Source organism: Maniola jurtina, chromosome 9, assembly GCF_905333055.1.
Source record: "Maniola jurtina chromosome 9, ilManJurt1.1, whole genome shotgun sequence".
Taxonomy (NCBI): domain Eukaryota; kingdom Metazoa; phylum Arthropoda; class Insecta; order Lepidoptera; family Nymphalidae; genus Maniola; species Maniola jurtina.
The window spans coordinates 8,418,790-8,441,953 of NC_060037.1; the positions used below are offsets into that span (position 1 = coordinate 8,418,790).

Below are 23,164 nucleotides of genomic sequence, written 5' to 3' on the forward strand. Positions count from 1 at the left end.
TGTATATATTTTAAATATAAATTAATTAACTACATAACTAACATATATTTCATGTATTAAATTCAAATCTTACTTATCTAAAATCATAAATTTGTTATCTGTTTGCAATGTCAGTTCATACAACATATTTTCTTTAGCAACCCTCAATTTTATATAATTCTAGATTGTCATTTTACGTTTTTATAATTTTCCTTTTGTTCTCTTCTCTTTGTTAAAAAAACCCAAACGGTCTGCGCGCCAATAAATTCATTTTTTGAAGAAATATTTTTAATTTATCATCCACGCATCAACATAGGAAACTCAGAGGTCAGGGTAACAGAGTGAGAAACCTTCACGCAATCCATCCGTCAAGTAGTGCCGAGTTTTGTACCCAGCGTTAATTCAACAGCCAAGTGAAAACTTCTTGATTTTCAGATCACAAGTCTACGGCCCAAGTGGGAGCGGATGCATCTTACGGGGCGTCTAGTTTGTACTTAGAGCCTTGTACTTGTTACAAGAAACAACATTGGAAGGATGACATGGTTAGAACCTTAGGGTTCTGTAATAAAACAAGGAACTTATGCTATTATCGATTCATCCATTCCATTTGGTCCATTTGTCTGTTTGTCACAGCGTTTTTTAAAATAAAGTATAAAAGCTGTGAAGTTGAAATTAAGTAAGTATAGTTAGTTATAAAAACCTGTTACGGCTACTGCAGGGAGACGTTTCAAATTTAAAAAAAAAACAGGGCTTCTCCTAAATATGAAAAACGTGAGTATAAAATAAATAAATAGTATAAAATGTGTTGCTTGTTAAAAAAAAATGTTAAAAAAAACAAACTCAAGGGAGTCAGTACCCTTGAGTTTATTTTTGGAAAAAAATTGGAACCGTTTAAGGAGTATTGGCCGCCAAAGTTTTTAACAACTAGCATGCCCAGCTTGACCAGTTTTTAAAATCAAAAATTACGTATTCATCTAAAGTAAAAATCACGTACAGACTGGATAATATTCTTACTATTGTTTATTTTCTGTTCATTCGTATTGTTTAGATGAGAGCGAGATAGAAGAGTTTAACGTACATTTTAATTGAATTGCCTGATTAAATATTTATAGAGAGGGCGTTGTTATTCCGAATAAGCGTCTCTTCGTTTATTTTCTTAATTAATTAATTATTTATGACGTTATAAACTCAAAGCAAGAATCGAATTTTAAATCGTCTGTGAGATGTAGCGCAAATAACGATTTTTTAATAAGTAGTCAACCACGCTGACCAAGTGCAAATTGGCAGATTTTACACACCTTTGAGAACACAATGGAGGATAGTTCTGCAGGTTCCCTTATGATGATTTTTGAGTGATTGTTAAATTTTTGCGTTTGAACTATCGTTATAAATAAATGCTTAAAAACATAATTTTGGAAAGTTAGAGGTGCGTGTCCCGGATTGAGGTCCCGACCTTCCGGATAAAAGCCCGACGCGACATCTTAACCGGCTAGCACGGCTTTTCATTATACACGATTTTATTTTTGTTTCTATTATCTGCTCAAATGGGATATTCTAGATATCACATAATCTATGTCATCCAAATACTAGGAAAGAATTATGATTTTATCTTATTTATCAAAATTAAATGAACTATATGAAATGAACCAATGAATGAAGGACGGTACTTATCGGCAACAGTGGGAACTGTAAACTAAGTATAGGTACCTAAGAACTACAGCAGTTCTAAAACCACGTTCATGCACCAAATAATAAATACTGATAACCCTCATGACTACTTTCCCATATTAAAAATGTAAAAGTGTAGGTACTTGTTTGATGGTTTTTTGGTGTGGAGGAACGGATCGACGTGATTTTTTGCATGGGTATTGGGTATAGTTAAAGACTTGAACAGTGACCTGTGACATACTTTACTTTTATCCCGGAAAATCAAAGGGTTCCTATGTGATTTTTAAAAATCTGAAATCTGAACCCACGCGGACGAAGTCGCGGACTTCAGCTTGTATTAAATAAACATAACCTACTAGCCAGATGCTTTCGTAAGTAACTTGTAAAGAAAAAATGTAGTCGGCACTCGCGTGACTTAGAACAGTTTTTAAGCTCTTTTCAGTACAAAGACGTAAAAGTTTTAAGAGCACTTCGTGCTTGTAACAAGTTGTCGGCAACGCTGGCATTAAGTCATTAGCTTAATCACTTCATTTCTATTCGTTAAAAAGTAATTTAACTAATATTTTCTTTTGCAAGTGCTTAAAGACTCATTTGTAAGCAGTCTACCACAAATATAGAGCGTAAGTTTTCTTCGAGTTTTCTTTGCAAGTTTGTAGTTAAAATACTTCTCGAAAAGTTCAACGGCCTAAATGTGGACGTTTGAAAGTCACCTAGTGAGGGTTTAAGCATTAGATACGACAAATGGTAGTAGTGGTGGCGGGGTTTGGGTTTTAATAAAAAACTGCTATACTTCTTTCAGTTTCAGAGTAAATAAAGGCTTAATAAATAATAAATAAATACCTCTTTCAGATTATCCCGCTTCCATCTTAGACTGCATCATCACTTACCACCGGGTGACATGGTAGTCAAGGGCTAACTTGTATCTGAATAAAATAAAATAAAATAGATACGCTGGTTCCCCTACGGATCTCTTCATATTTGATTTGATCACGTATGACTCCGAGCTTCATATATCTCATCACTAGCAACACGCATTGTTTGAAACCGAATGCATAGCTCAAACCACTGGATTTAGTTAAACTAGACTCTCCATTATAATAAAGGATTTTGAAAAAATCCACCCAAATCTTGATAAAACTAAATCCATGCGCGCGAAGTCCAAGGAAAAAGCTAGACATCACTGTAGGTTAAGTTGTCTAAAGGAACATCTATTTGTCATGCAACTGTAAACAAATAATAGAGCAGCCAACGCTCGCTCTGGTTTGCTTCTAATGTGTTCCGGAGTGGAGGTCACCGCTGCCGGATGCCGTTTAAGTAATGTTTGTTCGCACTAAAAGCATCAACGTGTTTCAGGACTATAGGTAGACATGTATGAATGAATAAGATAGAGCTACTGTACCTATACCTATCAATCTTTTTCAAACTCAAACTCGAAGCATTTATTCATACTTCAAACTAGCTGATGACCGCGTGGATATAGGTTTTTAAAAATCCCATGGGAACTCATTGATTTTCCGGGATAAAAATAGCCTAGCCTAATCCAGGATAAAATCTATCTCCATTTTAAATTTCAGCCAAATCCGTCCAGTAGTATTTTCGTGAAAGAGTTCAGACATCCATAAATACAAACATACAATGCGTTTATAATATTAGTAGTAGGATATGTACCATCGTATACTTTTTGATTTTCAATTGTTGAATTTGTAAGATAATGTAATGATGTGATGTGGCACACGCACAAGCATACGAATTTGACTTCAATTTTTTAAATAAAATTATTGTATTGCATTGTATTTAAAAAGTACGTCTCGCACAGCATTATTCAATAAAACTTTTGAAAGACCTTCAAGCAGAGCAAACTACTTTTTTATATTTTTCTACTCGACTACAAATCATTGTTGAAGTGCATTGGGTGTGTATAAAGTAATAAAAACAAATACTCGTACTGAACTAGAACCCGAGGTGTGTTTTGTCCAATTGTAAACAACATTTTGTTCGAAATTGAAGGTGATATAAATACCGATTAGGTATCCTGGCTTTCGTCGAACCGCGTACTTTCAAAGATTGCTTTGTGTCCAATGCGAGAGGAGGAAGCGGAAAATACTTAGTCTTATAAAAATCCTTTAATTTTTACGAATAATAATACTTTGTATACATATGTTTAAGAGAACGTTTTCTAAGTTACGGCTAGAATTCTAATTCACAAATCATTTATTTATTTGTGAATAAATGGTTGTGTATTTTACTATAGTGTGGTGTACAACAAGTAAATAAATAAAAGTTATTTTCTCTTTGAAAAAGAGTTCTTTCCCGACTTTATATAAAAGGGTAATTTTTCAATATTTAATAGATTTGCCAAAAGAAATATAAAATTTCTTGAAGAACTTTAGAGATGACAGACCGAACTTCAATGTAGAAGGTACCTAGAACATTGAAGTGGTTTAAGTTCTTTTAAAATTTTCTTCTGGAATCTTCAGTCCATCAATAGCTCTGTGAACTAAATTTTTTGCCTATTCCTTAGACCGCAGGAGCGTAGTAGTAGATACTTTAATTTTGTGAAATACCGATGGAGTAAATTGAGCTTAGGTTCGTAAGGAATACCTATTTTAGCAGATTTACCTGGCTCGCGATACCGGAATTCAATCAGCTAATAGCAGAGAGGTTTATATTAATTTGTGTAAAATATGTCAAGATGGAAGTTGGTTACTGGATTGATGAAAATATTCGAGGAATTCTTTTGCTTATAAGTCGGAGATCTTGGATTCGACATCCAGCATTGTCAATTTATTTTTGACCCTTCTGGAACGCTAAATTGCTTGAATTTAGATACGATAGATAGATAGAGATAGATAGAGATAGATATCTATATATAGATAGAGTACGATGCTGCGTGGAAACCGATCGGGTAAGCTACCTTACTAGGCTTTACTAATCTCTTTTACCTAACGACATCTATGTACCTATTACCTACTGCCACAGTTTTAGTACATCGTAAAACTACTCACTACTAGACAGGTCATTCCGGACAAAAAACAACGCGAGATGCAGTTCGTTTTGCTCACAACTGGACTCGATACCTACTGGAGATTGCGTAGCAAGGGTAACTTACCTATATTATAAAACATATGTAAACGTATCATTAATATCTGTGCCGTATAAATATATTATACTGATTTGAAATATAACTAGGCACCTACTTCGACATAAATGATAGTCACGCTTCTCTATCTCCATTTAATCTTCAATGCCTACTCGAGATCTTAATGTAGTGGGCAATGCTACAAAAATTCATACTGAAGAACCATACATGGACTATGGAGCTATACCTACACGCTATTGTTGCGCTCGAGTTCAGTTAACATACTTTTATTAGTATAAGGTTAGTGCTCTTGGATGTAACGTGGAATGAGGTATACTGGTGGCGAAGCGCAGTTTCTCGGTCACTGAACATAATATAAGAAGCAAAAATTGCGCAAGCGGATAACGGACGGACGGGCGTTCAAAGAAAGCTTAGAGACAGGCGGTCAGATAAGGTTCAAGAACTACTAATTTGCATGATATGCGCTGTTTTAGTTGTAGTGTACAATTTTTTTTACCAATAAACCTTTATTTTGGGAGACTTTTGTACCTAGCTATAATCCGCCCATTTGCTGTGGATAAGCTTATAATAGTCGATTATTTTTCCATCCAGTATATTGCCATTATATCAGCTTGTAGTATATCTTTGAAGGTCTTTAAACCTTCATCTTTCGTTATTATATCCTTTATACCCAATATTATAAATAATCAATCAAAGATGTAATTAAAATTCACGATTACTTACCTACTTACATTTTCCCCTAGATAATTAAATTAGTACAGCCTAATAATATAAAATATTACATACCTAACTACTTTTGCTTAGAGATTCACTAAGTGTAGAACGAAATCTAACATCTATATAATACTTACTTTACGTAATCCTAGAAGAGCGCCATACTTACAGTCTTCGCCATATTCCTAGAGAAGCTTTTGTTCCGGTTCATAACAATAAGTTTCTATGGCGTATTATGTAGACTGTGAAGTCACTGTGCAGATTGAGTTTCCTGGCGTTGTGTAGTCGAGTCATCCTACACTTTGGTATGGTATTACGTGCTAGGACCTAGGTGCATCTTCGAACCTCAGAAAAGTCTATTATACCCGACTACGGCAAAGCCAAAAGGAAGGGTTATGATTTTAGCAGTCTATGTATTATGTAGGTTTGTATTTATGATTGTTCCACCGTAGCGCCTAAACTACTGAGCTGATTTTTATGAATGAGGTGTCAATCGATTACTTATTAAGGTCCGGGTGACAAAGGCTATATTTTGTAGGAAAAATAGTCGTGGCGGATGTTACATTCAAAAAAGTGAAAAAAATCCTTTTTGCTATTTAATTGTATCGAGTGGGATATCAAATGAAAGAGGAAAAAATTCTAAGTTCATTAATATACCTACATGTAGTACAACGTTAAAATACACCAAGCGACAGAAAAGTAAGTCGGGTTTGAGTGCTGTTTAGCTTTGTCTTGTTAAACATAAATTACATGTTTATGCTTCACTCAAACTTATGGTCATATTAATATGGTTTTATTAAGAAACTTTAGCGCACTCCCCAGCGTTTTCCATACAAACGTAGTTTAGTTCTCATTTGAATACTAACCAAACTCAACTATAGACACGTTCTGTCTTTAGCTTTTCAGATTTCTACGGCAACTTGAGCGAAATCTGTAGAAGATTGCATACGACCGCCAAATGCACGAGGATCGGAAGCGGTGGATAGCAAGCAGTGTATAAAATTGTTTTGACAAGGTACAAAGCGATTTCAAAAACAATAGTTGGCGAAAAAATTTTGAATAATGACTTGATCTTAATTTAGATGGAAAATTAATTTTTCAAACATGACCTACTCTAAAAATCCGAAATTCTTATTATAACTTCTATAGAACGCATAAATCTTAAAGAAAAAAATCAGATGCGAAGACAATAAGAAAGGATGCTTTTACATAGAGAAAATAAACTGCTACGTGAAGGAAAATTAACAGTAATTTCCTTGTTACGTTATTATACGCCGGCAATAAATTGTGTGAGCTATTTAATTTTCTTTCCTCCTTCTTATTCATTATACAAGAAGCTGGAAGACTTGAAAAAGGCTCCGTTTAATACTATATCTTGTTTTGAAGCGATGCGCCAACAGTTTTGCGCTCGCTAAAAATAATTTAATGCTGCTTGGTTGGCCGTGAAAGGTTCAAAATAAAATATACTGAAAACTTTTTCAATTTCAGCCCCAAATTGTGTTATTCGTTCGAGTAATTCTGAAATGAATAACAAATTATGGATACTCAAGGAAAGAAAATTAATTGCGTTTCCTTCGTGTTTCTTGGCAGCGAAAAATTTTTTAAACTACCAATATTTTTACTATCTTCTCTTTTAGATGTAATCTGTTTAATACAATCAAAATGAAAAGCTTTTGGAATTCAATTATGTAGTTATGATAAGTAATTTTTATATCCAAACATTAATCCAATAATTATATGTACCTACTTAGCGTTATTAATTTATTTTATCTAAAGCCAATACTTTGAGATTTCCTAGTAAGCATAGTAAAATTAAGTAATAAGACACTTTAGTATGCTGAACTGTTGATTTTCGGGCTAACTTTTTACTGGATTATTTCAACCCCAAAGAAAAAAAAACTATACTTATATTAGCGCTTTCAGCTCTCATACATTCATTTTTAGGTCAAATCTTAAGCACGTTTGCCGTTTGGATTGTTTCCAGAACCTTTCACATAATTTCGATTCGAATGCTCTGTATGAAGTAAAATTTCAGCCATTTCTACCATCTGGGTGGACTAATAACGCGAGATTTTTTCTGATTTGACCTTAATTAAAGCAGTAGAACCCTTTTTCCATCAGTTACTATTTTTGTAACTTAACAACATTTGACCTACAAATTAGAAAAGATAAATTCCCAAATTGATTTGCCGGGAATGAGACATAATCTAACTCGTTTTAAGTAAAGTTAGAGCAAAGTCAAAGTACTCTGAATAGATTTCAGTCTAAGCTTCGTCCAACATTGTAGGTTGAATAGTTGAGTTAATCAAACCAATACACAGACCATATTTATATTAATGGTAGAATGGAATAAATACATATTTGAGGCTAACAATCTTACCAATTAAATCGAATTTTATTTATTGCCTCAAAATGGTCATAATAAGTGTTTTTCAGTTCGTGTATTTTAGAAACAATAGGCTCAATCAAACCAGAATCTGGCATATTCTATATAATAATCGGATCGTGGAAACAATAAGGCCTTAATCGGACAAGCGGATGGGATAGGAACAATATCCGGTTTTGCATATTCATGAGCAATAAATTCAATTTTCATTGTCGGGTTTTGCTCGCGCTTCGATTTTAGTTCATTTGTCATTTTTCGAGTGCAAAAAATTCATTGCAAGTAAACCTTATCGATAAAATTTTAACTTTTATAGATTTTACGACTGAATAAAATTTAAATTTATTCGTAGCTTTGGGAAATTCGCGTGGCGCGCTTACATTTTTCATCAATTTGAATAAAATATAACAAAGATAAAATCGTTAATGCAACGATCGTCATACCAGTTCAGCAAATAAAATACGTATGGTCCCGACAGTCAGACAAAATAATTAGTATTTTTCAATAAGTGATTATTGAATATATATTTACATTTTATGCGTCCAAAATCTGTAGGTATATATATGTACAAATATATGCAAAGAATTCATTGCTTGTTAACATTTTAGACACAGTTTAAATTTTTTTAGAAGTTACGATCCAATATTTTTTATTTGTAGCTTTGTGGAAATTGCGAGGTTTACCCATGGTTTACCTGCCAAAACATCAAGCCGGTTGAGTATAATAGACAGAATTTTGACAATGCTATTCTAAAACAAGGTGTTACCCCATTTTGTAATTTTATTTCGTCACAAAAGAAGAGAATGCGCGATAAGCTCCTTAGCATGTATTTTATACCTACCTACATAAGATGGTGCTTTTTACCGGTCTCGGCTTGGATGGAAATTATGGAGATGACTGTGTGGGTATAAATTTATGATCATAAAACGGGATAACTGCAAAATCACAAGGTCGAGTCTTGCGATAAATTTGATCATGTTTAAGGCCGGGGTCGTAGTGCAAGATATTTTTGGGCAGGTGATATTATGGATGGGCATGACTACATTTGAATTTTTACTTTCAGCTCGATTTTTATACGTCTCTGCAGGCGTTAGCTAATATTTACCTACTCGTACGATTTTGGGTCCAGATTTAACTTTGTTTGGCCTGGAAGCACGACCAAAGACGCCCCCGCTGCGTTACTTTGACTATAAAATGCGCATTAGTCTCGGTCGAGGCACGTTCATAACGGCTGATGTGCTATGCAAAGCTAGCCTTGTGAACCTGCCACGCTATGAAACTATCCTTTAACACAGCTTAATCTGTGTAAAAAGGAAATTCCTGACTCACTGACTGACAACAAGCTGAATTTTTGTGCAGATGATCGCTTTATAATGTAGACAAGGTAAACTTAGACTTTTAGAAATCCCCATGGATCATAGGGACCAAAAGGGATCAAATTATTTATTTTCGCCAAGCAAATTCTACAGGCGATTGCTTGTCAATTTTAAAATTGGTTGTTATTATTTTTAATACCCTAAGAAACAACCACTTTTAATGCATTTTTAGGGGTTTGTATTGTTTGTATTTCCCGTTTCTTTTTTCAGTTTTCGAAAAAATCCCGTGTAGAAAATAATGACCACCAAAATTAGCAGGTAGGTACTTGTGTGTGTGCTGACATGCACTTGACCAGTTTTTTCTTAATACCGTCTAAATTATATCTTTATATATTATTCAACTACGTACTCTGGCCCGAGCTTAAGCCTTACTCTGGTGGGCCATATTTTCCACGTGGCGTTGACGGGTCACGCAGTGGCTGTCTACGTTGCCTGACGTCTAAGGAATTTTTACTACCTTTATTTTTTTATATAAGGTCCTTTTTTATATAAGGTATTATAAAATATTCTACAAATATTAAACTTTTAAAAGTAGCAGTTGTATTATGTATAATGTTGTAGAACTTACAGATAAAGGCAGATATCCCCTCCTTTATTAAAATGGGTACTTACAGCAAAGCGCTAGTTTATAAATTTAAGAAAAAAACTATAATACTTTCAGATATTTTATGACATTAATTTCTATAAATATGGCGTTAGATACAACCCACTGATCAAATTTGTTTATAAACTCTCAATTTTTAATAACTACATAAATTGGTTAGTGTAGTTTTTACTAAAGTAGAACACTAATGGCAGACTTTGAATGTAAGTAAAACAAATTATAAATACCTAAGGATTATTTGTGGAGCACTCAAAATATTTCAGATGGATTTTAGAGTTTAGTATTCATCAGGATGTCAGTTGCAGCTTGTTTGAACAGTAAGCAATATGAGACACTGACAGTTTTGGTTATCACAGCCTCTACACGTTCCGAATAGAATTTGCAAGCTAAATATGGATTTGGACTATAAAGGCTTAGGTTGATATTAACACCATACGACCTATTGACACAGGTCGTATACCGACTTATAACTGGTATAGATCCTTGTAGACTTTCCTGGTTCGCTCTATGGAAACTAAGCTCCTGAGAAAAGCATATTATGTAAATTGAAGATTATGTAAATGATAAAACAGCGTGGATTTGACCTGCAGCTCGCTCCAGGAATGCGCGGGATTTCAATTACTTTTATACAATATGGCATAATGTTGTATATCAAATCTTTGAAAACAGCAACCGCCGAGTATCTTGCTGGTTCTCTTCGGTAGGAAAGGCATTCTGAACCAGTGGTAGATGCTTTTGACGGTTCAAAAGTACTTGTAAAAGTCTAATTGCATAAAAATATTTTGAATTTTGAAATTTTGATTGTAAGATCAGAAAGGTATCTAGAACTTCCCTGACTTTGAAATATTCATTCGGACTACAAAAGCTTAGGTCGATACTAATACCATACTACCTATTGATATTGATATACCAACTTAAAAAAGGTTTAGATCCTTGTGGACCTTCCTGGTTCACTGTCACATCGGAAAAATATCTAGAACTCCCTGACTTTGACTATGATCTCACCTGGTGGTAATTTACTGTACCTAAGAAAAAAATTAATTTAAAATACCTATTCATATTCCCACAAATTTATCACCGTGGACTGAGCTAACTTGTTAATTTTTTAAAGCAAACCATTCATTGCTAATTACTTAGCAAGCTTATTAGCTATCCTTGTTACAACTATGAAGTATGAACTGCTTTCTGCGTGAAAGAAAGGTAGAGCCACAAACAAGCATAGATACTTCCGCATTAATTATATAAATAGCGATCGGTGTCGTATCGTTGTAGTTTGGTGATAAAAGCTATGCCATGCCTGTGGTATTAAACGTGCCTACGGTTTCATAAATAGTCGCTATGCGGCCAGATATTGCCGCTTATCTATGGCTTTTCGTCGTACTAGCCCCTCGTTATTGTCTTTGAAATTTTTGGTAGAATATTGCGCACAGTTATTGTTTGGAAAAGATTTTATCCACGTTGGAAAACGATAGCGTTAAGTTCTAGTTAAAAGTAATAAATTCAAAAATAGATTAATAAAACGATCCCGTGGGAGTTTTTTGATTATCTGGGATGAAAATAGCCTATGTTTTTGCTCGGGATACAAGGTATCTTTGTACCAAATTTCGTCAAAATTGGTTAAGCTTATTGGTCGTGAAATGTCAGACAGACACACTTTCCATTTATTGTAATATTATAATATAGTAGGAGATATAGATTATATCTTGCTCTTTAATTAATGTTTTTTTAATTATTACAACAATAAAGAGGCCGGCGCTATAACGGAAATATTTCGTATGCCGGTTGCGAGGGGTGGGGAAACGTCAGATTTGACACATTTTTTGATTAAATTGTAATTCAGTTATGGTTCGAGTAGTCGATAGGCATAAAATTGTCCATGTACCTCTTCCAGTAAAATTGACCAAGTACAATAAACGGCCGTAGTTAGAAAAAGAAAGCTTTTAATAAAATCATGACCATAACAAAAAAAAAACAGAAATTTCTTTCTGTTCCATTATTTATGTCTAATTTATTTTATGATTGGCTTATTTTTATCTCCGGCGAACCTTTTTCCGCTTTGTCAAAAGAAAGCAGAGAAAATTATGTAGATTGACGGCTGAAATAAGTACAATTCGTGAAAAAAGTTCGCCGACTCCACCTAATACAAAAGGAATATTTACTTGGTAATTTTGTTAAGTGTAGCATTTTCTTTTGACACAAAGCTCTACTCCATATAATTGCAGTGGCGACGAGATCGTTATCGCCCACGCTTAACCAGCCATAATATTACGAAAATACGTTCAACACCCGACCTACATTTTCTTATCACCGCTTATCTCTCTAATCCATAAATACTTAATGTTATAAATACGAAAGTGTGTCTGTTTATCAGCCTGCGAGGTTTTCATAGGCCATCCGTTCAACCTATAGCTTGCATACCGGTGAAGGGCATAGATTACTTTTTACCCCAAAAAAAACGAAGACTTCACACGAAATTTTTAAAAATCCTTAATCTATTTGGCTTGGCTATTTGGTTGAAGTTGCAGGCATAATCTGCTTAGTACAGATTTAGTTTGCATCTTGGAGGCAGATACGTATCTACTAATTAAAAAGTTCGCACGGGATTGTTAAAACCTCAATTTTCTGAGAAGAAATTACGAGGATCATCTGGTAATGAATAAAACGGTAGAATTCATAAGTACCCTTTCGTACGTTTGCACCGAGTTCTGATAAAAATGGCATTTGTGTAGTTGCATATCCGCTGTATTGTTAACTTTTATTATTTATTAACAGTGCAACTGAAAATTCAAGAACAACAAATTTTGTAGAAGCTTAAAGAAACCCTGCACAAAGAGATTCGAGACCGTCTGCGTTTCGGATACGGCTGTGGACTGCAAATTACAACGGATACACAGTGACTGCGCTGAGCGTAGCTTCGCTCCATACGGAGCACGCCAGTTCGTAGCGGGAGCACGCAGCGAGCGGACGCCGTAGGCTTTCGTAGCGACCGCTACGCGTTATGTGCGAGCCTGCAATATACGTGGCCCAACGTAAACAAAAAGTGATATGAGTTGTGCGTCCCCAAGCGCAGTATCGAGACTGACTTTACTAATACTAACTTTCGTTGTGTCGTGTTCCTTCATCGCCAGTGTAGTGTGGCTATTGCGAACTAAAAGCTCGGCTAGCCAATATGAGAATTATTACTTGTCGAGAATTAATATAAGCGTGCGACAGGAAAGCAATAACGCAACTACGCCGACTATATCGGATCATTACAAGGACTTGATTAAAATCGAGATAGCGATGCGCCGCGTGGAGGAGAACAGTAGGCGATTGAAGGAGTACACCAAGTCATTGTTGTGGGATAATAAAGACAAGTCTCTTTGGTGCGTTTTATTCAAAGACAGTGAACGGGGTACGAGTAAGCCAGTGTTACGGGGAAAGAATAGACATTCCATAGACGAGGAATATATACGGGCGTTGAGAGAACAGAAAATGAGGGAAGCTGTCATACATCTCAGGCACCACGGGAACCATCACCGGAGACACCCGGACGCGCTACCTAATATGCCCTATATAAAATAAATGAAAACGTTAATGTTTGTGTATAATAAATAAATGTATATGCCAGTTAGCGTATTACGTGTAAGGACTCATGTGTATATATTTTTGTATAAGTGTACAGACGACGTTTATGGAGCACTGTTTGTTGACTTCAGACAATACTTGAATAAATCATCGGAAATTTGTTGGAAATATTTTATTTTTAAACATGAAATCAAAAATATCCAAAAAGAAAAGTGCTGCTATTGGAAATTATTTGGAGAAGCATTTCCGATAATTGCGGTGTCTGATAGCAGACGCCGAGGTTGAATTCAATATCATTTTCGATCGCAATTATAAAACCATTAACACAGAATATCGGAGTGAAATAATCGTATATTTCAAGATACATAAGAAAAAATACAGCAATTGTCGCGACTAAAAAATGTAAGAGATAATTGCCAACAATTATACTACAATCATAACCTATGTGCAGGTTTAATTAGGTTCTTTTTAGAATTCCGTATCCGAAGGGCACAAACGGGACCCTATTACTATAAGTCTCCGCTGTCCGTCCGTCCGTCTGTTCGTCCATCTGTCTGTCTATCTATTAGCGGGCTGTATCCCATGCACCGTTATAGGTGGAGAGTTGAAATTTTCTCAGCATGTGTACTTATTTCTATGGCCGCTATAACAACAAATGACAAAAATTTCAAAATGGCTGCGCTGTAAATTAAAAATAACTTGTACGATGGAACGGAACCCTTCGTATGCGAATCTGATTTGCGCTTGACCGATTTTTTTATATGTTACGTGTCTGTAATAAGATGATAATAAATATGTTTGAACTATGTACCTACTTCATATTTGTGTCACTGCTTCGTTGATCTACTAGTTAACATGTTTGATGAGGATGACGAGGTCCCGGGTTCGATTTCTGGATCGGATGAAGATAATAATATTCAGATATTGGGGTTTCCTGTCAAGAATTTTCCAGTAGTAGCCCGCAATTAAGAAGTTGGCGGTCCTCTACCCCTGTGCTTCGGAGATCAATCAAAACCCTCGGTCCTGCACCTGATTCCAAGAATTTCTCGTGGACAATAAGATTTAGCATCTAGGTTTTTTTCTGTAACGTAGGTATACAACATTATAAATCTCAAATTTCTAGATCCAGCGGATTGAGCTATACTTACGTTGATATGTCAGTCAGTCAGTTAATGTTATGTAGATATAGATGTTGCTGATCATTTTAAAGATTTGGCTGTACAGACTTTTTCTAAGCTATTAAGCTTACTTCTTGTAACAAATTTCTTATGCCTTATAAAAATATTGCCTTACAATTTTATACTATAACACAAGCTTATTCAGGTTTAGGAGCATATTGTGGGATGTTATTATACGAGTAGAATCACTTAACCAAACAAAGATCCTTGTACTTTGTGTGGCGGGACATGGGCGCCCAAAGCTTAGCTATATTTTAGTAGGCTTTTTGTTCAGTTCCTATTTACCTTGAGATTACTCTTTTACTACAAAATGGGGTCATTTAGTTCAAATAAAAATATAAAGTAGGTGCAATTAAAATATCTTTTAACACAAAATCAAAGCAAGTGATAATTTTACGGATCAGTATTTATACTATTAGATATAACAAATTATTAAGGTTCCAGGAAAAAAACTTATAAGATTTGCTTTTTCACGGGTGGCATCGTTAATTTTACATAGATTACATATGTTATTTAATTACAGTCCAAAATATTACCTTACTAATAAAAAAATACATTCTACTTTAACGTGTTCATTATATTATTTACTTATTAGCCATATTGTATAAGCAGTGTACATTTCACAAGCAGTCTACATTTTTTATTAGCCTACGAGATTAGCGTTATCAATATACGATGATAACAGTCTTGATAAGTTTAACTAAATAAACATTTTAGTTCATTAAGCATGTAAGTAAAAAATTAATGAAGCACTAATCTACAAGTGGGCATAATATAAATTATAGTACGTTTAATGGATACTGTTAATGTATGAGCATATTAGTGTAGTACTGAACTTAAGAGGGCTCTCTCCGTCACTCGTTTCATACAAACGTAGTTCCAATTTCATTTGAATATTAAGCAACCAAAGTCCATGAAATTTTGCAGACATATTCTAGAAACTAATATCTATGTCTGTGGTTTTCCAGATTTCTGTTAAAATATTCGGTTTCAAAGTTACGCGGTCTTAAAAATTTACATACAAATCTTTGAGCCCCTGTAGTTTTAAAACTACATATTTTAAAAAAAATCTAAAACACCACAGACACAGATATTAGTTTCTAGAATATGTCTGCAAAATTTAATGGACTTTGGTTGCTTAATATTCAAATGAAATTGGAACTACGATTGTATGAAACGAGTGACGGAGAGAGCCCTGTTAAGCTCAGCTTGGATGAATGCTTCATTAGATGTACCAAATAGACTATATTATATGGTATGCTGTATCCATTAAGTCTACCTACTTAAGATAATATAGCAATGTGAGTCTGATAATAATTTTGTAAATTAACTAAGATTTCATTTCGTTTATTGTACCAAATTTTATTATCACAAAATGATGAAATATATACTATCTTAGTCAACACATAAATATGGACCAACTAGGTAACCCCAGAACTGCCTCGATGCCCATATTTATGCTCTTGCTAAAGATAACTGGCAGATACCCAGTGTGTTACTACGCTAAAAAAAAAAGAAATAAAACTCTAAAAACCATCTTCGCATTATTGCGTTTCTTAAGGTACCCACGCACTTGAACTGAACTGCAGTTCAGCTGCAGTTCAGTTCGAGTGCGTGGGCACCTTTATAATGAAACCGGTTTGGGGCACATCGGTTGGATGGTTTCAAAGTCTATAACGGACATAGGTAGAAACATATTTTGTGTTTTATTATAAGCAAATAGTGTGATAGCCTAGTGGTTAGAACGTCCGCCTCCCAATCGGAGGTCGGGGGTTCGATCCCGGGCACGCACCACTAACTTTTCAGTTTTGTGCGTTTTAAGCAATTAAATATCACTTGCTTTAACGGTGAATTAAAACATCGTGAGGAAACCTGCACGCCTGAGAGTTCTCCATGTTCTCAAAGGTGTGTGAAGTCTGCCAATCCGTATTGGACCAGCGTGGCAGACTATGGCCTAAACCCTTCTTATTCTGAGAGGAGACCCGTACTTAGTAGTGGGGCGGAAATGGGTTGATCATGAATGATGATGATGATGATGATAAGCAAATAAGTGATAGGTATATACACAATCGACATAGATACCTGAAATCGTCATATCAAGCTAGTTACCAATACGTCTACGCAAAGTGCAAAAATCCTTTATGGGATCGAGTATATGTTTTAATAACATGATTCAGAAAACGTCTTCTGATTTGCCATTGTACAAATTTGAGTTATATATAATATTTACAAACATCTTTTTAACAAAAATCTTTCTGAGTCTTGCTGACTCTTCTCAGTAGAATTTTCTTTCCGAATCTGTGTTAGAGTCAGTTTTGTTGTTAATCATCAATCATAAGTGGCGCAAGTGGTACATGGTATAAATAAATTCATTTCATTTCGTACATTTACCAAGAATATATTATGATCGTAAATGATTCTAAGTAAACATATTTATACTCGTAAAGACGTGAATAGTTTATATCTGGATATAAAATAGCAATATATTCCGATCCTTGCTGACCTCAATCTGACCTCTATATCGGCTTAATGACGTCTCCCCCTTTAACGTTCTCGACGACAGCCAATAAATATATAGCTGTTTTATCTCTGTATTGGACAAATATACTGCCTTGATTATAGGATACCCTGAGGGATAATACTCAAGGATCAGAACGTCTAACCGGAGAAAAGGTTTTTTGATTTATTTTATTAAGACTAGACGCGTGATATTTCTAACACGTCTTGCTCGTTTTTCAGAGGTGAGATTACGAACTTTTTTAATGTCGGTGCTTGCTCTACAATATATCGCTCAATACTTTTATAGTGTTGATGAGAAGATAGCTAAGTTGCAACTTATTGCGAGTATATGAAAAGTAACAGTCTTAGTAAATTTTTGATGAAACAGTGGTTCGATTTACAAATCAAACGAAAATTAAAGCACATATAGTCCGTAAATAATGACTTCTCACGAGTTATTTTAATTCTATGGGACTATTACTGTTACGTCAAAAGTAAGGTTCACCTTTATAATCGCTTTTTTGACATGTAATATGACGCATAAAGTTATAATGACGCGACACGATCATTTTTCATCATATTATCTAACCTCGGCGTGGTGTTCTACTGTTGGAGTCTAAGATCCTATTTTGGTTTGATTACAGTTAACTCTCGTTTGATTCTTTTTTTAAATATATTAAGTATTTTTATTTTTTATTTCAACAAAACGTCATAGTTTAAAAAATATAATAAGAGATTTGTGACATTTTCTTCCAGTTGATCGTATTTACGAGTTGGTTGGAAATATGCATGGGTAAGTATGAAGTCAGCGAAGTAAGTATTTCTTAGAACTTAGACACTTAGATATAGATATAAACCTTTTACAGATGTTTTTGAAACGTCATGTTAATATAGAAAAAAACAAAATAGTTACAGTTAAATAAGTCAATTTGTCTGATCGGGCATTTAATAAACTCTGACTTAGACTTTTACAAAAGTCTAGGACATAGGTAGTCCCTACCTACTTAGAATCGACATGTTTGATATAGTATTATTTAGACACATTTAGACAATATTAAGTACAACACAACATCATGAGCACTAAAATTATTCTATTTTCGATTTATCCCATTTTCAAAGAACACAAAACATTGATATAAGCAAGTTAATCTAGAACGAGAGTAAAACCCACGCAAAAAAATTCCATTATCTTTGAATTGGGAAGTGTCTGTTGTCACTATCCACAGACATCTAATAATAAATAGGTACTATTACACTGGACTTGCGATTGCCGACTTGTTTTTGAAGCCAACTCGATTTTCGCCATTTTGGCGCTGATAGCAGCAGTGAGAGTTACTCGTATGTATGTGACTCGGAAATAATTATAATTGACAAATTATTGAGGGATCTGTTAACATAGTGTCAACACAAAGACCACTTCATAAAGTGTCAACTTTATTTCCCGGTTGGTACGCTCAGTGGGACGGTTCGAATCGGCACAAAAATAACTAATGTCATTTTATATGGCACACCCTTTCCAGCTTTCTTATTTAGGTATATGTCCATTTCAATGTCACTAACATATACCTAAACAGTAATTTTATAAAAATGAAAGACGATTTATTTCAAAGCACATCAAGCGATATAATACGATTACGTTTCTCACATGGAGAATATGATTTTTTTTTTTTTCATATGTATGTATACTTACCTACTTTATTTTATTGGTCTCTTAGGTATTGAATATTTTACACGAATACTTACTTCGACCGCTATGAATATTGTTATGATTTCAAAGTGTAACTTGTACTTAATTTGTACATGCATTACTTAATTAGTAGGTAGGTATAATATCTTGAGCAATAACATTATTTGAAATATTAAACACTAGAGGATGCCCGCGACTTCGTCCGCGTGGATTTAGGTTTTTAAGATCCCGTTTGATTTTCTGAGAACTGTTTGATTTTCCGGGATAAAATGCCTATGTCAATTACAGGGACGCAAGCTACCTCGGTACCAAATTTTATGCAAATCGGTTAAGCGGATGGGTTTTTAGGAATCCCGTGGGAACTCTTTGATTTTCCGGGATAAAAAGTAGCCCATGTCACCAGTAAATTTCGTCAGAATCAGTTAAACTGTTGGGCCGTGAAAAGGTAGCAGACAGACAGACAGACACACTTTCGCATTTATAATATTAGTATGGATTCTACATCGCTATACCTAATTTGAAATTATATATGACCAATTTAGAAAACTAAACAAATAAACATTCCTTTATTTGGGACTAGAATGCAAACCCAGATCACAATACAAAGCAGAGAAACATGCAGAAAAAATAAAGATAATGAAAACTTTATCCTACAACACACAATTCCACGGATTTGAAGTAGGTGTTTAAACATAAATATAACTAGTTTGAATATAAATCTTTACAAGTTAAGTAATAAATCGTTAAACGAATCCATTGTTTGTGATATCTTATATTAAGGTAGCGTTTCCTCGGTGCGTATAGACGCAAGGCATTGCAATACACGCTGGGTTCGCTAAAAGTAAGCATTGGTATGGCCTTATGCGGTGTATGTATATGTCCACACAAAAACCTCAGCACACTATGTTTTAATAGTATTAGAACACTTACTTTATTACAACTTGTAGAGTGCCCAGGAGGAAGGGAAAGATGTACTTATATCATGTATTGATGGAATGTGTCCGGACTGAAGTACCGGACAGGACGTTGGGACATGTAATTATTTTTATGTAGTACTAGCTGATGCCCGCGACTTCGTCCGCGTGAATGTAGTTTTTTAAAAATCCCGTGGGAACTCTTTGATTTTCCGGGATAAAAAGTAGCCTATGTGCTAATCCAGAGTATAATCTATCTTCATTCTAAATTTCACCCCAATCCGTCCAGTAGTTTTAGCGTGAAGGAGTAACAAACATACACACACACACACACACACACATACAAACTTTCGCCTTTATAATATTATAGTGTGATTTATTATTTTGGAAAACCCGACGTCTGAGGCAGCAAAACGCATGTAAAAGATGGTCCCGTATAACATAAGTCTTAGAAATAATTTGTAAATACGTAGTATTTTAAGTGTTTGAATAATATCACATAAGAGTACTTACGAAAGCCACATAGTCACATAGTGAGTCAGCTCTTTAAATAATAAATTTAAAAAAAACTTCAACATTTTATACGAGTCTATAAGCGTTGCGTTCATACGCACTAAGGAAACCCTACTTTAAACGGTAGGTTTCACAGGTGCGCCTCCCAATTGTGCACAGTTCTGTCCCAAATACAACTGTCAGACCCTCTTCAGACTTTAATTATATATTACCAACTGCTTTCATAGTAGGGCCGGTACAAAATAAGTCACTTATTTTACGTAGCTCATTAATATTAGGTAATAATAAATAATTAACGAAAAAAAGAGCAAAGTGTGAGTTTTTTGCTGGCTCTTTTCAGAAGAATCTATTTTGCGAACGAATTCATGAAATGTCAATCATAAGTTAGCCAGGCTTTCCTACACGAAATAAAAAAATACATTCATTTCATAACTCTCCATTTAGATATTGTTCGACATAAGCGGCGCGGCGCTTAGCCTGTCCTGTCCTCAACCTGTCTTCAGCCACTCGCTAATGTTAATTTCTACGACATGTCACATTATCTCGCCATTGCCCGATTGCAAGACAAGATTAAAATCGGTTCATTCGTTTAGGAGCTACGATGCCACAGACAGATACACAGATACACCCGTCAAACTTATAACACCCTTCTTTTTGGGTCAGGGGTTAAAAAGTACACAGGTTAAAAAATTTGTTGCTCGGGCCATGTGTTATTAGCCATGTTAAACAAGACTAATATTCCCCTTTCCCCTCCAATTAAGCGTAAAGCTTGTGCCAGGAGTGGGTACGACAATAGTGCAACGGGTGGGATTTGAACCGGCGACCTTTCGGAATTCAGTCCGCTCCTCAACCGTTGAGCTATTGAAGCTTTTATTTCGTTTATTCTGTGCTGTCTTTATTTTATACAGTTTGAGATGGAACAAGGTATATTGGATCACAGTTATCTACCGATTATGTCTCAGTAGATGTACCTATAGAACCCATATCAATTACAAATTGCTTTGAGGAAACCAATTAGTCGTAGATGGGTACATAGTTATGATATGACGCTTGGAGGCTTTGCCATTACATCCGTTATTCACCGCAATCAAAGCCTTGAACTTAGATAAACGGTAACAGAAATACCTACTGATGGTCAAGGTATAAAATCTATTCGAAGTGATTTGAGCTGGAATCGGAAACAGGCAGATGCGTAGTTGAAACCCTCTAGAGTGACATAGGGTACATTTTAAATGAAATAGTTCCCATAGAATTTCTGATAAATCTTTTTATTACTTAAAGAGCGAAAGAATACGTGATTGTTATTGATTGACAATCAGAAAAAACAGAAGATAGTCTAGTTGTAAATTTTTCCAAATTTTTTGCATAGTGCAGTACGCGATAACAGTTTTACTCCCCCAAACATTTACAAAATTAGACAATTTTGATCTTATTACATTTAGTACACGTTAATCTAGGCTCGTACGTTTTTTTTTGTATTTTAGTTTAGTTACATTAAAAATAATAAAAATTAGAAAGATTTTGGTCAAAAATATGGATATTTAGACGCTAGTTACGTATAACATAAGCAATATTTCTTTAAGATTAAAACGTACTTATATCTTCATTATATCTATAACATTTCAAGAAAATATGAAAATTGGACTACATTTTTACAGGGAGAAAAACTGCTTGCTTTATTATTATTGCTTTTTGCATGTAAATTCACAACTAGACGGTCCTCTTAAAAATAGTATTGATAATATAACGCTATAAAATTAGCTTCTATCACCTTGAATGGCCGGTAACACTCCACCCGTTAGGTGGTTGTCAGTGATGGATTGCCCCTGATATTATGAAGTAAATGAACTGCTTTTTAAACACACCCTGAATGGACGAAAAGCAAAATGTCCCACCGTGACTCAACAGAAGTGTCACGGAAACGTGCTCGGCTGATTATGCTTTTAAAATATGGAACGAATTTTTCTACTGCTGCAAAATTGTAAGCCATTAGGGGTTGTGTATTACGCTATACAAGATTAAAATATTTGCGGTAAGTAAGTATGTATGTATTACTTTATTGCACCACGAAACACAAATAACAGGCTACAAAAGCAAAAACTTAAACTGAAAAATAAGTACTCTTCGCTTAAGGTCATCGCATATCAAGATACGAGTATATGCAAGGTCCGCAGGAGTAGAAAGTGCTACATGCAGCGAGCCGAGTCCCTATGATAAAGGACCCCGGATGTGTTCGAAACTAGTCGGGCTTACATCGACTAAATACCTTTTTTTTTCTCTCTCGTCTGGCTTTACAAAGATTAGCCAATGTCAAGTTTGTAGTTATCTATACTAATAAATAAAATTGGAGTGTCTGTCTGTAATTTCGAAATAACTACCTCATATTAAGCTCATATGGTTATTTGAACGATGCCAACACTGAATCACACGTTTTTAAAATTTTTGTCTGTCTGTCTGTCTGTCTGTCTGTCTGTCTGTCTGTCTGTCTGTCTGTCTGTCTGTCTGTCTGTTTGAAAAGGCTAATCTTCGGAACGGCTGGACCGATTTTGACGGGGTTTTCACAGACAAGTAGAGAATTGACCAGGGAGTAAAATAGGCTACTTTTTTAACCGACTTTCAAAAAGGGAGTTTTGTTTTTCTACCTATGTACACCGAAATCTCCGAGATTTCTGAACCGATTTGCGTCATTTCTTTTTTAATCGATAGAGGAACTTCGCGACATTGTTTCATAAAAAATTTGGAGTCCAACTCCTCAATCCTGATGCTGCAGGGATCTGACCAATCCACGCGGGCGAAGCTGCGGGCATCAGCTAGTTTGTAATAAGTTAGGGAAACTATATGAGTATGGACTTCATCTGTGCCGGCGCTCGCCAACACACGCGCGGCACCCCCTTTAGAGTGCTTTCCTACTAAATACCTACTTGAGTATAGCCGTTACATAGAAATCAATCACGATAGTTTAAAAATTAAAATGCCGCATAC

General features: G+C 35.0%; 1 protein-coding gene and 1 long non-coding RNA gene across 2 annotated transcripts; both read left to right on the forward strand.

Annotated features, from left to right (window-relative positions):
* The first annotated feature begins 1,193 nt into the window (after window positions 1-1,193).
* Window positions 1,194-22,442, forward strand: LOC123868254. The gene is made up of 3 exons (XR_006796620.1): window positions 1,194-1,204; window positions 10,236-10,241; window positions 22,379-22,442. It is a non-coding gene; the product is annotated as an uncharacterized LOC123868254 (long non-coding RNA).
* On the forward strand, window positions 12,611-13,553 carry LOC123868248. The gene has a single exon (XM_045910687.1). It carries the CDS (start codon window positions 12,870-12,872, stop codon window positions 13,386-13,388), a length of 519 nt encoding a protein of 172 aa, XP_045766643.1. The 5' UTR covers window positions 12,611-12,869; the 3' UTR covers window positions 13,389-13,553.
* Window positions 22,443-23,164: the final 722 nt, after the last annotated feature.